The sequence below is a fragment of the Engraulis encrasicolus genome, chromosome 7 (genome assembly GCF_034702125.1).
Source record: "Engraulis encrasicolus isolate BLACKSEA-1 chromosome 7, IST_EnEncr_1.0, whole genome shotgun sequence".
Lineage (NCBI taxonomy): Eukaryota > Metazoa > Chordata > Actinopteri > Clupeiformes > Engraulidae > Engraulis > Engraulis encrasicolus.
This window is the reverse complement of record NC_085863.1, coordinates 34,709,048-34,723,610: the sequence shown is the minus strand read 5'-3', so window position 1 is coordinate 34,723,610 and position 14,563 is coordinate 34,709,048. Positions and strand designations below refer to the sequence as shown.

At 41.1% G+C, this 14,563-nt stretch overlaps 1 protein-coding gene across 1 annotated transcript in view; it reads left to right on the top strand.

The window, feature by feature from the left end:
• grik1a (glutamate receptor, ionotropic, kainate 1a) overlaps positions 1–14,563 on the top strand; it is a 69,736-nt gene that overhangs the window by 36,252 nt on the left and 18,921 nt on the right. Inside the window, exons 8-11 of the mRNA XM_063203310.1 lie at positions 4,028–4,138; positions 4,419–4,622; positions 6,763–6,986; positions 10,657–10,775. Of these exons, the coding sequence (XP_063059380.1) occupies positions 4,028–4,138; positions 4,419–4,622; positions 6,763–6,986; positions 10,657–10,775 (658 nt within the window). The remainder of the gene's footprint in view (positions 1–4,027; positions 4,139–4,418; positions 4,623–6,762; positions 6,987–10,656; positions 10,776–14,563) is intronic.

Genomic DNA, 14,563 nt, shown 5'->3' with positions numbered 1-14,563 from the left:
GAATATCACAGCACACATAGCCAAAACAATAATAATAACACACAAAGGAAAACGAATATCATATATAGCCAAAACTATAATAAAAGCACACATACTAGGTGAAACAATATCACACACAACCAAAGCAATAATAACAACACACATAGGTAAAACGATATCATACATAGCCAAAACAAAATCACATCTACATATAAGGGAATGTCCCTCTTTAGCCTCCTTTAAGATGGAGATTAAAAAGTGGCTTCGAGCCCAACAAACATGTTCACAGTGATAGTCTGAACCTCTGCAGAGCGTACACACACACACACACACTCACATAATACATAGCCCTATCTTGGGACCTTTTTCTTTTTTCTTCTTATTTACATGCTTTTTTGGGTCTGTATTGTGTTTCATTTATTTTGTTACTAACAGTCTGTTTTGGTTTTTAATGTATGTTTTGGATTTTAAATTACCGGTATATTGCTTGTAAACATCTAGCCTGCCTATTTTGGACACCAGATGGAAATTAGCCTTTGGGCTACAATCTGTCACATTTACATATATGTACATGTATGTATATGTTCCTTAATGTGCAATGTCCTGAAGAAATGAATAAAAATGAAAAAAATGAAATCTAACCAAAGCAATACCCCTCATCGCCAAAACTACACACAAATTACACACAAAGGCAAAACAATATCACTCATAGGCAAGAACAATATCACTGATAGCCAAAACAATAATGATACAAAGCTGTAATATCATCCCAATCCAATTATCTACCGGAGTGCCCATGTTTGATTACGTGCACCGGTAGATACAGTAATTAACCACCAGGTCAACAGAAATATGAAGGGGAATAAACCTAATTCAGTTCACCAAACGTAACAGCAGTGTGTGCAGTGCAATTTGCGGTGTGAATTTAACACGTTGAGAGTGGGACTAACAAGAACAGTGTTACTATATGTGACTTTGTGGAATTAACAGTGCCTGAAGAAGTAATAAATAAATAAACGATCAACAGATTTGGTTATTCTTTTTTAATAGCTCTCACAACGAGGAAGGGTGTCAGTCTGAAGCATTTCTGAGGCGATTAAAAAACAAAAATAAAAACAAATCTGTTGAGTGTTTCTATTACTTTTTCAAGATTTTCATCAACAAAGTTAAGCACCCAGTGAATGAGCATTACTGGGGGTCAAGAGTGGTTCCGGATTTTCGTTATATTTGAATTAATGCTGAATTAATTAATATTGAATTTAATTTAATGTGCCGTCTCTGCTGAGACACATCATGAGGCATGGACTCGTCATCAAAATACATGTACTGTACATGCAGTATTGGACCTGCATTGCCTATTCAGTTCACTAAACCTGCCAGCCATTGTGGGAAGCTGTTCAAAATGCATGCATAGCTAAATGCACTCATGGCTTCATCATCGAGTGTGGCACAAGTCTACATGCTCCACATAGTGCTCGGAGGGCAATGCTAATTCAATTTCTGAAAAACCCACATCGTTTACAGTAAGCCTTTGGCTGCACCCAACCACGTGACGATTCCCCATAGCGTCGTCATACATACAGTACAGTACCGTAAATAAGCACACTGACTGTTATTTTATGGCCGTCTTCATGAATGTATTATCAACCAGTGGCAGCCAGGGCTGCAGTCAGCCGGCAGCAGTGGTGTGTTTACATGGACTCCTGACGATGACAGCCTGCGGCGGTGAAGGCACACAACAACACACTCTGGAAAGTGACAGTTCTCTCCTCCTGCGCGTGTCACCTTGTTTGCGTCATCTCCCATTGCGATTTGTTTATTTACTCGTGCAACTCGCTGTACTTTTCCTCCTAAATTATAGCTATTTTCCTGCTCTAGTTTTGGCTCGCACTTTGTTTGTCACATAATTGTGTCAGACGCACACGCTATTTGGAGTTTCTTGCTTTGTGTGTGTACTATGTGTGTATGTGGGTTTTTTTTACAAGTAAGGTCTTTCAGGTCGTAAATATATATATATTTTTTTTACTGTACTCCCGACAGGTGTAATCCATTCGCCTTTACTGTAGCACTGCTGACTGCGTCATTTTACAGGAGTTGGCGCTCTTTCTCCCCCACCGCCAACCCGGATTTTTTTTTTTAACTCTACTATTTTTTATGATGAAGTGGAGAGTGCCATTTACGATATTACCTGGAATAATTGCATCAGATATATGAGGACCAGCAGGACAGTGTGGTGTTGTGTGTTTATGAATGTCAAAGTTAAGCAGGAGACACAGAGAGCTTTTAATGATGTTGCCTACAGGTATTAAAAAAGGGTTCCTCCAGTCCATTCTATCGTGTCATTCAATAATATCCTTATAAAGTCAGTCATTGTTCTCTAGCTCCAGTGCCCTTGGTCACACCTACAGTGCATTGACAATGGTGAAAGCTCATCCTTTAGTTCAAAGGCGCCAACTTCAGCTCAACATTGGAGGGTCAAAATTGTAGAATATTTTACTAAACTGTTAAAATGTATTATTAATGGAAGTGTGTGCACAGCCAGATATAAAACACCCCCCACCCCCCCCCCCCCCCCCCCCCCCCCCCCCCCCCCCCCCCCCCCCCCGGCACCTATGCTTTACTTTATAATATTGGATGGCAACACAGCAGGTTCGGAAGTAGAGAACTGCGGATGCACACATCCAAAATGAAGATGCAAGACAGATATGCTTAAATACATAGAATGGATTGTACGTACATGCAAGTATGATATAAATTATATGCATTGTACGTACCTACACACAAGTCTGATGAAGAGTGACTAGCTGGAAAGCGTTCACTGGGAAATAAAAATGCCAAATGGGAGAGAGAGAGTTTTCGCAAATGGGTTAGAACCATTAAAAAAGACCTCACCTTTAATGACTCATTTCGTTCGCCGCGCGGGTCACGTGAAACCAGTGGAGCATTTAAGAGTGATCGTCAGGAGCTGCACAAATTAGCTCCCTGCTCCGATGATTATTTAACGAGCTGGGTAACATTTAGAACTGACCTTGCAAACATGTGTGTAGCCCTGCTGGGCCTCCAGCATCTTCAGGGCTGTTTCGAGGTATTTGGGGGCCCGAGACAAAGAGGGACTTGGAGGCCCCATTTCCTCTATTCAAACTATTGGGGATGAGGCCCCTTCAAGAGGGATTTTGATAGCTGTGTCTTTGCACTTTTCTTGTCATTGAATTCATGGAGATTTTGCGTCACTCACAAAGTTGCCATATCTGTCATTTCAATGCAAGTACATAACCAGTCATCAAGGCGGGGGGTACTTTCAGCTGGGTTCCCTAGTGAATTGCCTAGTTTGCTTGCCTGATTGTGACAGGCCTGACTGTCTTTCGGCAAGTCTGTTGAAACTGCCCGCCAAGAGAGGAAGGCAGAGTAGGAGTGAGCAATGCACTGCCATTATTGCCTGTTGAGCTCTCAATATAGAAGATCGCTGCCTGACCCTTTTTTTACAGGTTTTATTTTCTGTAATGGGCCGACAGTAAAGTGCCTACTGGAAGTTTGGCATAACGCATTTGTATTAGGTTTGTGGAGTTCTTTCTCCTGCAGTAAAAGAATATAGCCCTCTCCCATGCTCAGCATTTTCCTCTCCAGTTGTTGCAAATGGATTAATGGTGTGATCTGCACTTGCAGCAGTAAAGAGGATTGCACAGGGTTAAAACCCCCTATAAGTCTTTGTGTTAATCGTTTAAATGACCGGATTATTTACTGTACCACTATCAGCCGGAAATCTTCAAAGCAAGCAGCCACTGTAGCAGTCTTTGGTCAAACAGCATCACAGATGAATACAGCATGAATACAGTAACTCCCTTGTTTGTGTCTTTTTCCCTCTGTCACGAACCATCGGCCTTCCCAATACCTCCTCCATTTGTATTCATAAAAGCTGCCCCTGTTGATATCGTTGCTTTTTTAATAAGAGTGGGGAAATATATTTTAATTAAGTTTTACTAATGGTAAGTAAGCAATCACTTCGTTTCCACTCACTGAAGCTTATAATGAGTATTATTTTTAATTTCAGATTGGAGTGTGGAATTCCTTCACAGGCCTCAACTTGACTGAAATAAAGAAAGATAACCCAAATGACACAGAGTCGCTCTTCAACCGAACACTCGTAGTCACTACTATACTGGTAAGAGCAATTGAAAGCTGTGGCTAAGGTTTTTTTTTATACATTGTGAAATTAATATCTTTAGAGATTTCTTTGAATTTGATCAAATAAATGAGAATTAACATGGCAAGTAATATCAGTTGTTTCAGCTTCTTCATTTCATGAAATTGATCAAATGGGAATTAGCCAAAATTGTCATTTGGATCAAATGGGAATTAGCCAAAATTGTCATTTGTACTAACTTGTACAGTACATACATTTCTCTTTTGACCTCTAAAATCAGTTTGACTCTTACTTGTAGGAACATCCCTATGTGATGTATAAGAAATCAGACAAGGTGCTGTATGGAAATGACCGCTTCGAAGGCTACTGCCTGGACCTTCTGAAAGAGCTGTCCAACATCCTGGGCTTCACCTATGAGGTGAAATTGGTCTCTGACGGAAAGTACGGCGCCCAGAACGACAAGGGCGAATGGAACGGAATGGTCCGAGAACTCATTGACCATGTGAGTTAATATGCTACATATGGATTCTGGTTGTTCCTGATAGTATGTATAGCAGTGAATAGTCGTTATTTTACATACTAGATGAGTATTTACTGTATGCACCGGTATGTGAAATATACTTTTAAAAAATCTTATTTTGATGTATTTTATCCTTAATGTTATTTTATTTTGTTATAAGGTGGCCTTGGGTGTTCTGAAAGGTGCTGTGTACCACATAGAATATATTATTATTATAGTTAATACAATGTTTCACTTTTGCATATAATCATCGTTTTGGGAGCTTGTTAGGATCATTCAGTCGTATTGTTAGATACAGTGCATATCATAATGTTTTTTTGTGTGTCTTTTTATTCTTTTTAATTGCCTTTATTTAATAATGCTTATGAGCCACACTTGGATACATCCATGATTTAATTTCATGCTTGAAAATTTATCTCAATCCGAATTGCATTTGAATGCCTTCATATTCCTTAGTTATGTGATTGAGTTCCTGCTATTGAGCTGGGCAAAGATAAATGCATCTGATGAGCATTTTTAGATTTGATGGCCGTACTCTCTACTGCAGTGGTTCCAAAACTGGGGGTCGGGACTCCTAAGGGGGTCGCGGACGTACTGAAGGGGGCTCACAGACTAAAGGGACTTGTATTCACTTGTATGGTTAATAGATGAATCTGCTGTCCTGTGGATTTCTAGCAATATTAGCGGACAAATTATTAACGGAACCATCTAGCAATATTAATGGACAAAATATTGGCTTGGAAGATATAGTGGGTGGGTCCAACAGAGGTTCCCCCGTTGAAAAAGTTTGGGAACCACTGCTCTACTGTATCCGGTGGCTGAGCACTATTGATCCCATTTGGTTCCATTTGTTCAATTAGCCTAAATCAAAACCTCAATGCACCCCTGGAGTCTGGCACGGACTGAGGTGTGGTGTGGGAGAAAAAATCTTTGTGACCCCCATTTAATTTCATTGGAGAACTTAAATTAGATTAACTCACAACTAAAAGGGAGAAATGGGAAATAGACATTTGGGGAAATGGATTTATGTCATTATGTTTTGTTTGTTTGTCTGAGCAGCGTCTTGGGTTTTTTTTAGAATCATGAAATGGCCTCACTCATGTGAAGCTGAAATGGCTTCCTGATATTGCTTTTATCATGACAGGTAGATATCAAAGTGGACTATCAATGCCTACCCCACACTTAGGATTAGCCAATTTCAATATGCTGTTGTATTGCTCACGTTACCCTTGACTTGTCAGTACCCGGTGATGCTGTATTTTTCGAGCCCTGAGCTATTCTAATGGGGGCAGATTTTGTTTACATAGGTCTACTCCAAATATTATCTTAAAAGGTATTGCTGTTTGTTAGTTGTCTGCTGATGTTACATAACCTTTTGGATATTATTTGGAATAAATCAAGATGTTTTTTTGAAATGTAAACATACACCTGCCCCGATTACAATGACCAGGATCTCGGAAAAGGCTAAACAACAGCAACAAAAATTCAGGTACTGCAAGGTCCAGGGTAGTGTGAGCATGTTGCATGTTGCATGTTGAAATTGGCAGAAGTTACCCTTTAATACTTGAAAATCAAAGGGGTTCATGCTCCAAGATCAAATATTTTTGAACAGCATGCTAAGGTAGGAGACTAATTAGCAATCACCCTAACAGCATAACCTCTATTGGTGGTAAGGGTACATCTTACAAAACCAGTTTGGACACCCCCGTCGTTATCTTTCTGAGCTTGAAAAAGTGTGAATGTGAGATTTTTTTTGTGATGAGCAAGTCTATCCCTCTGTCCTATACTCCTCCATCTCAGATAGTGGTCACACTTTTTCTGAGCTTGAAAAAAACACATCAATGAATGAGATTTTTGTGCTGAAAAAGTCCACTCTGTCTCCTGTCTTGTTTTCCACCATCTCCAACAACTGTTGCGCCCGCAGACCATCACTCATTTTTCTTCTTTCTTTCTTTCTTTCTTTCTTTCTTTCTTTCTTTCTTTCTTGCTTTCTTGCTTTCTGTCTTTCTTTATTTCTGCCTTCCTGTCTCTCTTTCTTTCTTTCTTTCTTTCTTTCTTTCTTTCTTTCTTTCTTTCTTTCTTTCTTTCTTTCTTTCTTTCTCTCTTCCTTCCTTCTTTCCAGATAGCCGACTTGGCCGTGGCGCCCCTGACCATCACTTACGTGCGTGAGAAGGTCATCGACTTCTCCAAGCCCTTCATGACGCTGGGCATCAGCATTCTGTACCGCAAGCCCAACGGCACCAACCCGGGAGTCTTCTCCTTCCTCAACCCCCTCACACCCGACATCTGGATGTACGTGCTGCTCGCCTGCCTGGGGGTCAGCTGTGTGCTCTTCGCCATTGCCAGGTAGGCTACAGGTAGTGTGTGTGTGTGCGTGTGCGTGTGTGTGTGTGTGTGTGTGTGTGTGTGTGTGTGTGTGTGTGTGTGTGTGTGTGTGTGTGTGTGTGTGTGTGTGTGTGTGTGTGTGTGTGTGTGTGTGTTTGTGTGTGTTAACTTATATGTACGTGCTGCTTGCCTGTCTGGGGATCAGCTGTGTGCTCTTCGCCATAGCCAGGTACAGTACAGGTAGTGTGTGTGCGTGTGTGTGTCTGTGTGTGCGCGCGAGCGCGTGTTTGTGTGTGTGCGTGTGTGTTCGCGCACGAGTGTGTGTGTGTGTGTGTGTGTGTGTGTGTGCGTGCGCGCAGTGTGCTAAGTGCTGTTTGGGAAAACATTTGACTGGGCCATAGCAATAGTGACCACTTCCAAATTTTCTGCACATATATTCTGGACCAGCTATACTTTATTGCCAATAAGGCGCAATAGGAAAACAGCAAAACTTTTCTGCACATTCCGGTTACACTTTGGATAAACAAACTACTCCTAATAAATTATATAAACTGTATTTTGTTAAAGTTGTCGTCTGTTGTTCATCTTTGTTTACCTATTTCACCCTTTTCATTGTTTTGCTTTGAAACACTGCCTCATTTCTTTCTATTAAAATGTCAAAATGTCTCCGGAGCAAAACAAAATAGGGTGCAACAACAACCTCTTGTGAAATACCTGCTGTGCATAAAGTAGAGGAGACGCGCTCACACTATCAATGCAGTTTTTAACTGGGTGCTGAATTTCACATAAAGCATAGACGAGTGAATGAAGCAAAGGACAGCACTCTTGAGATTTTTCTTTGTTTTATTCGCCTAGTACGAATGTTTCGGCCCTATTCAGCATGTAATGGCAAAAGTAAAATCGGAGATTCTTCAAATATATAGTGATATGCCAACATAATAGGTTTCTATGGTCACCTAACGCGACCAGGTTCCGGTCTGCCTAAAGGGGCGTGTCATAATGCTCCTACAATGAATAGAACAATCCTTAGGTCTGCCTTGGTCTGCCTAAGGGGGGCAATAATAGAACCCGGAAACAATGGGCCAATGGAACCTCTCTCTCTCTACTCTCTCTGGTAAAATTGGTAACACTTTATATTCATGTCTGCTTATAAATCATTAATAATGCTAAGTAAATAATAAACAAATGATGAAGAAAGCCTTAACAAATGTTTGTAAATGACTCGTAAATGTTTATAAATGTTATGTTAGTATTTTATATTTATCAAACATTTACAAATTGTTTGTAAATGACTAATAATACTCTGTTAAAAGATTTGTGAAATCGTGAACATATTATTTGTATATATTTTTTATTAAGTATGAACAAAATGTAGCCAATAATAAAAACATTTGCTAATGTTTTGTTCATCATTAGTTAATGGATTATTAAAGTTTTTATAAGCAGACATTAATATAAAGTGTTACCGTAAAATCAAAATACTTGCTGAACCCATCTAGTTAGCACCTGTGGTGATATTTTGGGATGTTCACTTCATCCCTATTTTCTCCTTTTATGCAGGCAGACGGCCAACAGAGAACTAGACAGAATATAAAATGTGTTTATAAATCATTAATTGAGGTAATTTGAAAAAATGAAAGGTTAACACACACATTATACATGATTTATGGAAAGTGCTTATTATAATGTGTTACCCCACATTTCTCTGCCTTAGTGCCTGTAATTCAGGTGGTTTTCACGAATTAGATGATCCAACTGTCAGATATGTTAATTAGGATCAGCTATTTTCCAGAAATAGTTGGATAAAATATGCAGCCAGCAGACTTTTTGACTTTCTAAACTTAAAGCCAGGATTGACACCTTTTGAGCCCAGAGTGTGGTGAGTGTGCGAGAGCAAGATAAAGTTACGAAGGTGTCAGGGAGTGACACCGATGAGCCTTACTTTTTGCGAAACCTTTACTTCAAGAGATATGTTTTTTGTTGAGTAGGAAAGTCAAGTCTTTCATCTTTCGGGACGTTATTAAAGGGAGGGCCATGGGAAGTTAAGTTGCCCCAATTCATTCATTTTAATCTCCTTTTTCCTCTGTTCTGTTTCACCTACAAAGTTGACTAACCTTGGAAATGTAGTTGGGACACTACGAGAGAGACAGGTGCAGTACTGTACTGTACAACAGTATCTAGGCCATGTTAAATGAGGCACGCCTAATCAGTGAGTTGTTCACACCTGATATGCAGAGAGAGAGAAGGAGAGAGAAAGAGAAAGGGAGAGAGAGAGTTAGCTGGGCTTGGGATTGTCTTCCTGGACTGTGCTCAGCCAGCCTCTTCTCTTCCCCCTTCAGGCAAGAGATCTCCAGAGCCACTCAAAGGGAAGACGTCCCCATGCAGCCTTGGCGGCAGCATAAAAGCGATCAGGGTCAAGCGCCCAGGTGCTGCCCAGGGCTGTTGTCTGAGTGCAGTACAGGAATGAAAGAAAGCAGAAGAGGAGTGGAGATGGAGAGGAGAGGAGAGAAGATGGGGGTAGGGGAGGAGAGGAGAGGAGAGGAGAGGAAAGGAGATGGAAAAGGGAGAGGAGAGGGGCAGGGAGGAGAGGAGAGGGGAGGGGAGGAGAGAGGAGAGGAAGGAAGAGAGGAGATGGAGAAAAGGGGGGAGAGGAGAAGGGAGGAGAGGAGAGGAGAAGGGAGGAGAGGAGTGGAGAAGGGAGGAGAGGAGAGGGTGGAGAAGGGAGGAGAGGAGAGGAGAGGAGAGGGGGATATTGCAAGGGAGGAGAGGAGAGGAGGTAGAGAAAAGGGAGAAGAGGAGAGGAGAGGGAGAAAAGGCAAGGGAGGAGAGGAGGGAGGAGAGGACAAGAGAGGAGAGGAGAGGAGAGGAGAGGGAAGAAAGTCTTGTGAGAGAGAATTGAGACAGACAGAGAAAAGAACTTTGTGAAGTTGGTTTTGTAACACTGGTCTGAGTGCCTTGGAGATGACTGGCTGGCTTGGCAAGGTGCATTGTAATTACACTGCTTGGTTTGTGAAGGAGCTACAACTTCTCGTTTCGGCTCTTCTTTTCTTGGGCAGTACACAATACAAATAACTAGTTGTAAATCTTTGAGTCTCTGCTTTTGATTGTTTTTTATACAACTCTATGTTGTATGTTTGGTCAGTAAATAAATAAATTAGTAGGCAGTAGAGTGAAAGCTCTTCTGTTCCACGAATTCAACAGAAAAGCTTTCCCTGAATTGCCTACTCATTTCATTTCACCGACTGCCCATACAAAATATAGTCTTAAACATCAATCAAAAGCAAAGACTGTAAGATTTACAGCTATTAATTTGCATTGTGTAATGACAAAGAAAAGACGAGCTGAAACATCCGTGGGCGAATCTTGAAGTGTTGTCCTTTGCTTGGATAAGAAAGAGACACTTTCCTTTGTTTAACTGGAAGAGATTCTTTTAAATGTTTAATATTAAACTAAGATATTATTTGAAAGTTTGAAAAATAAACAGGACAACCTTTCTTTGTTCGGTAAGCATCTTTAATAATGAATTCCGGTACTCCAGTCAGATATTGGTATTCAAAACTGTCCATCTCTCATGTCTCTATTCTTTCCCTCATTTCTTTCTTTCCTGCTTACCATCTTCCAAGTTCAGCCCATAAGAGAGCTACAATCTCTTTCTCTCTCTAATTTCTTTTCCCTGCCTACCTTCTTACAGGTTCAGCCCGTACGAGTGGTACAACCCTCATCCCTGCAACCCGGCCTCGGACGTGGTGCAGAACAATTTCACCTTGCTTAATAGCTTCTGGTTCGGCGTTGGAGCTCTCATGCGGCAAGGTAGGAACTGTAGGGCACAGGTGAAGGTCATACCAACATACACACACACACGTACACACATTCACACACTTACTCTAACACACGCACACAGATACATGTGTATGAACGCGCGCACACACGCAAAGCACATACATACTGTACGCACACACAAACATAGCCGCAGCACGCACGCGCGCACACACATGTGCACACACACACACACACACACACACACACACACACACACACACACACACACACACACACACACACACACACATAAACACACACACACACACACACACACACACACACACACACACACACACACACACACACACACACACACACACACGCACACACATCCCCATGGTCTACTACAGCTGTAGCCCCGGGGTGGGCAAACTCTATCAGCAGCAAAGTCCAATAAGCCCTGTCAATGTCAATGTACTTCACTGTGTCCCAAGGATTATGTGTCTTTGCCATACTGATCAGCATGTGCTTTGAATATGTAACATATCGTAATGCGTAATGTTCCCTTATCTGTCCGTCCATCCCATTTATATTCATGTTAATTACCATCATCAGAATTGCATGACATCAAAACACAACTCTGAGGCTAAAGCACCGGTTACAAATAAGAGATGCATGTATTGTAGTGCTCATACTAGATATGTATGTACATACAGTACTGTATGTGCATACATGTTCTGTATATCAATGAGTAACACTTCAGTACACTTTAGTATCCCGGAGATGAGGCGTATTCTGGTAATGATCAAATTCGGGACAAGGTGTTTAGGTGTGTGTGTGTGTGTGTGTGTGTGTGTGTGTGTGTGTGTGTGTGTGTGTGTGTGTGTGTGTGTGTGTGTGTGTGTGTGTGTGTGTGTGTGTGTGTGTGTTTGTGTGTGTTCAAATGTAATATGGACACAGAGTGTTCAGGTTACTAATATCATGGTTTCCATGAAAATACGATTATTCAGATTTCTTGGGCTTTGTCCACCTAGCACATATCTCTCGAAAACTTGGGCTTATCCAGGATACTGAAGTCAGGAAAATATGTTTATATGCAAATTCGGGATAGTCTACTTAATATCCTGAGCACATTTGAGACACTGAGGTGCATGTAAATCCAATGACAATATCAATGACAAAATCAATATATGGTTAATTTGAGGATCTTTCGTGTGTTCCTTTTAAGGCCAGTCCTCCCTTTGTATTACATTTCATTTAAATGAACTAAAAGAGAAGACATTATTACCTCCGCCAGGAGGTTATGTGATCGCCCGAATTTGTGTGTGTGTTCGTCACGCTGCTATTACATGGCCTGCCACAGGGTGCGCAAGGACCACTGAGGAGGAGCACTGAGCAGCACCACTTACTAACTGGCGTACCTTCACGCAGCCACCTTCACGCAGCCACACCGGGGCAGAGCATTGAAGTAAAAGGCATTAGCCTACCGCAGTCAAAATCGCTATCAAAAAGCAGCCTTAGCTACAGCCTCGCAGATCGTTTAAGTTCACAATGCTGTCACAAAACATTCATACAAGTAAAATGAAGCTCAAAGAAAGGCAAAGGCAAAATTCGTTAGTCCACGGTGATTTGCTGCTTCCCCAATCCCCGCGCACTGAAGCCATCAGCACTACAAACATTCCATAGACTAGTTCCTAGACTTCATAACGAATGAACGCTGGAGATGCGGCGAACAGTGATTTTCAATACAAAATAGAGAGCAGGCCCGGGTGCCGATCAACTGCCCACAGCGCCGAGACCAGCTCGCAATAACCCTCATGAACGGATTCCCATAGGCTATTCACAGGTAGGAGGAACTTCTCCAACAAGTGTAGTGTCGGGGTAGGCAATGATTCCGCCAGTCGAGTCGACATTGTCTCTCGCTAAGCAATTGCGTTTGCACCACAACGTTGGTGTCACGATATTGCAACAGCTAGAAATGATAGAAGTGGATTTACCTCTCAAAAGTTTGTTTAGCCTTACGAAATAGCCCAAAACAATAACTGACACTCCACAACCATCCATGCACTGCCACTGGATAAGGGGATTCTTGCACATTTCATTCTGATTCAATAATTAAGTGAACGGCTCAAAGTAGCCACAGTATGTTGTCTTGTTATTACAAAATATATATATATATATATATAATAATATAATAATAGGGGCCTATAATATAATATATAGGCCTATTACTGAGCGTTGGGTACCGCTGCACTACTGTAGAATATGTAGGCCTACTACGGGTGTTGGCCAATGAAAATTGTGTTTTTTAATTTGTATTTTGTTTTAGATGGTAGCCTAATGAAAGGCATGCTTCAAGGCTTAAGTGCATTTGCAAATCACAGAAGGCATAGGCTATAGCATGAACAATCACTTTGCCAATAAAACAATCAAAGGTGAACTAAACAGACCACAGCTAGAGGACATGGAAATGATAAAAGAGACAGATAGAACTATAATTTGGTTACGACTTGACGGTTCAATTACCTGAACACAAATGCTATGTAGCCTATAGGCCTAAATGCATGAAACCACATCATGACTCTACACATATGTCCAAAACGAACTGAACTTCCTTGGCGGAGGTCTGCGTTCTCTGAATGCATTTCTAGTTTCCTTATGTTAACATTACAAATTCTTGAATCAGACAGTACTGAATTTTGAAGTCAAAACTAAGAATGCATCCATTGTAATTTCCAGGAACTCCATTGAGGAGGAATATACTGTACAGTTGAAGTTCATTATTCTCAAGCATCTGGTTTTCATACTTCTACTCAGCTGTAATGTGTGTTTTTGGCTGGTACAGTATGAGATTAACATCTACTAGTCATTTTGGCTGGTGTTGAAAAAAGTTAATTTAGGGCCCTGGTGGCGATCACAACTAAGAAAATAAGGGATGTTAGACTATCAGTGAGATTTCAGATGGTGAATGGTGAAATATGAACTGTTAAATGAAAAGGAGTGTGAAGGGCAATATCCCTGTGAGCTCATATGGTTGATTACATTACATGAATGAATGAAGCGAAGGACAGCACTCTTCAGATTTCTTCTTTGTTTATTCGCCCACGAACGTTTCAGGCAGAGCCCTTCTTCAGCGTGTAATGGCGTTAGCATTCATTTACCTGTATATTTTTTGTGGGATTCAGCACCCAGTTAAGAACTGTTAAATTAGCCTATTTAGGCGATAGTGTGAGCGCGTCTTCTCCACTTTTGATTACATTACATTACATTACATTATATTACATTACATTTAGCAGACGCTTTTGACTTAAGTGACTTACAAGGAGGAATTTCAAGCAAGTACAGACTAAAGGGTCAGTACAGAGTACAGCAGTATACAAGTAATGAAGAACAGATAGAGAGCAGGAAAATATTGGACGACCTATGAAATGTAGTGCAGGTTAGTACCCATGATTAAAGGTGAGTACAGTTAGTTATGTTATGCAGGGAAGCTCTCTCGGGAAAGATGAGTCTTCACCTTCACTAGCTTCTTGAAGGTTGAGAGGGATGACCCTGCTCTTGTAGCAACTGGTAGCTTATTCCACCATTGAGAGACAATGACAGAAAACGTTTTGGACTGCAGCATGATTGCCTCCGGGTTATGGTTAAACATGTAATAAGTACTAAAAGAATAACTCGGATCATACGAACCACGGTTTGTACACGGACTTATTTTATACATACAGTATTTTCCCGGGCCAAGCTGCCAGCAGCCCTGGCCTATCCCTGCTGTGAATCTTTCTTTTATTTGCAATTCTGATTCTAATGGAATACATTTATAATGTGCACACTTAAAA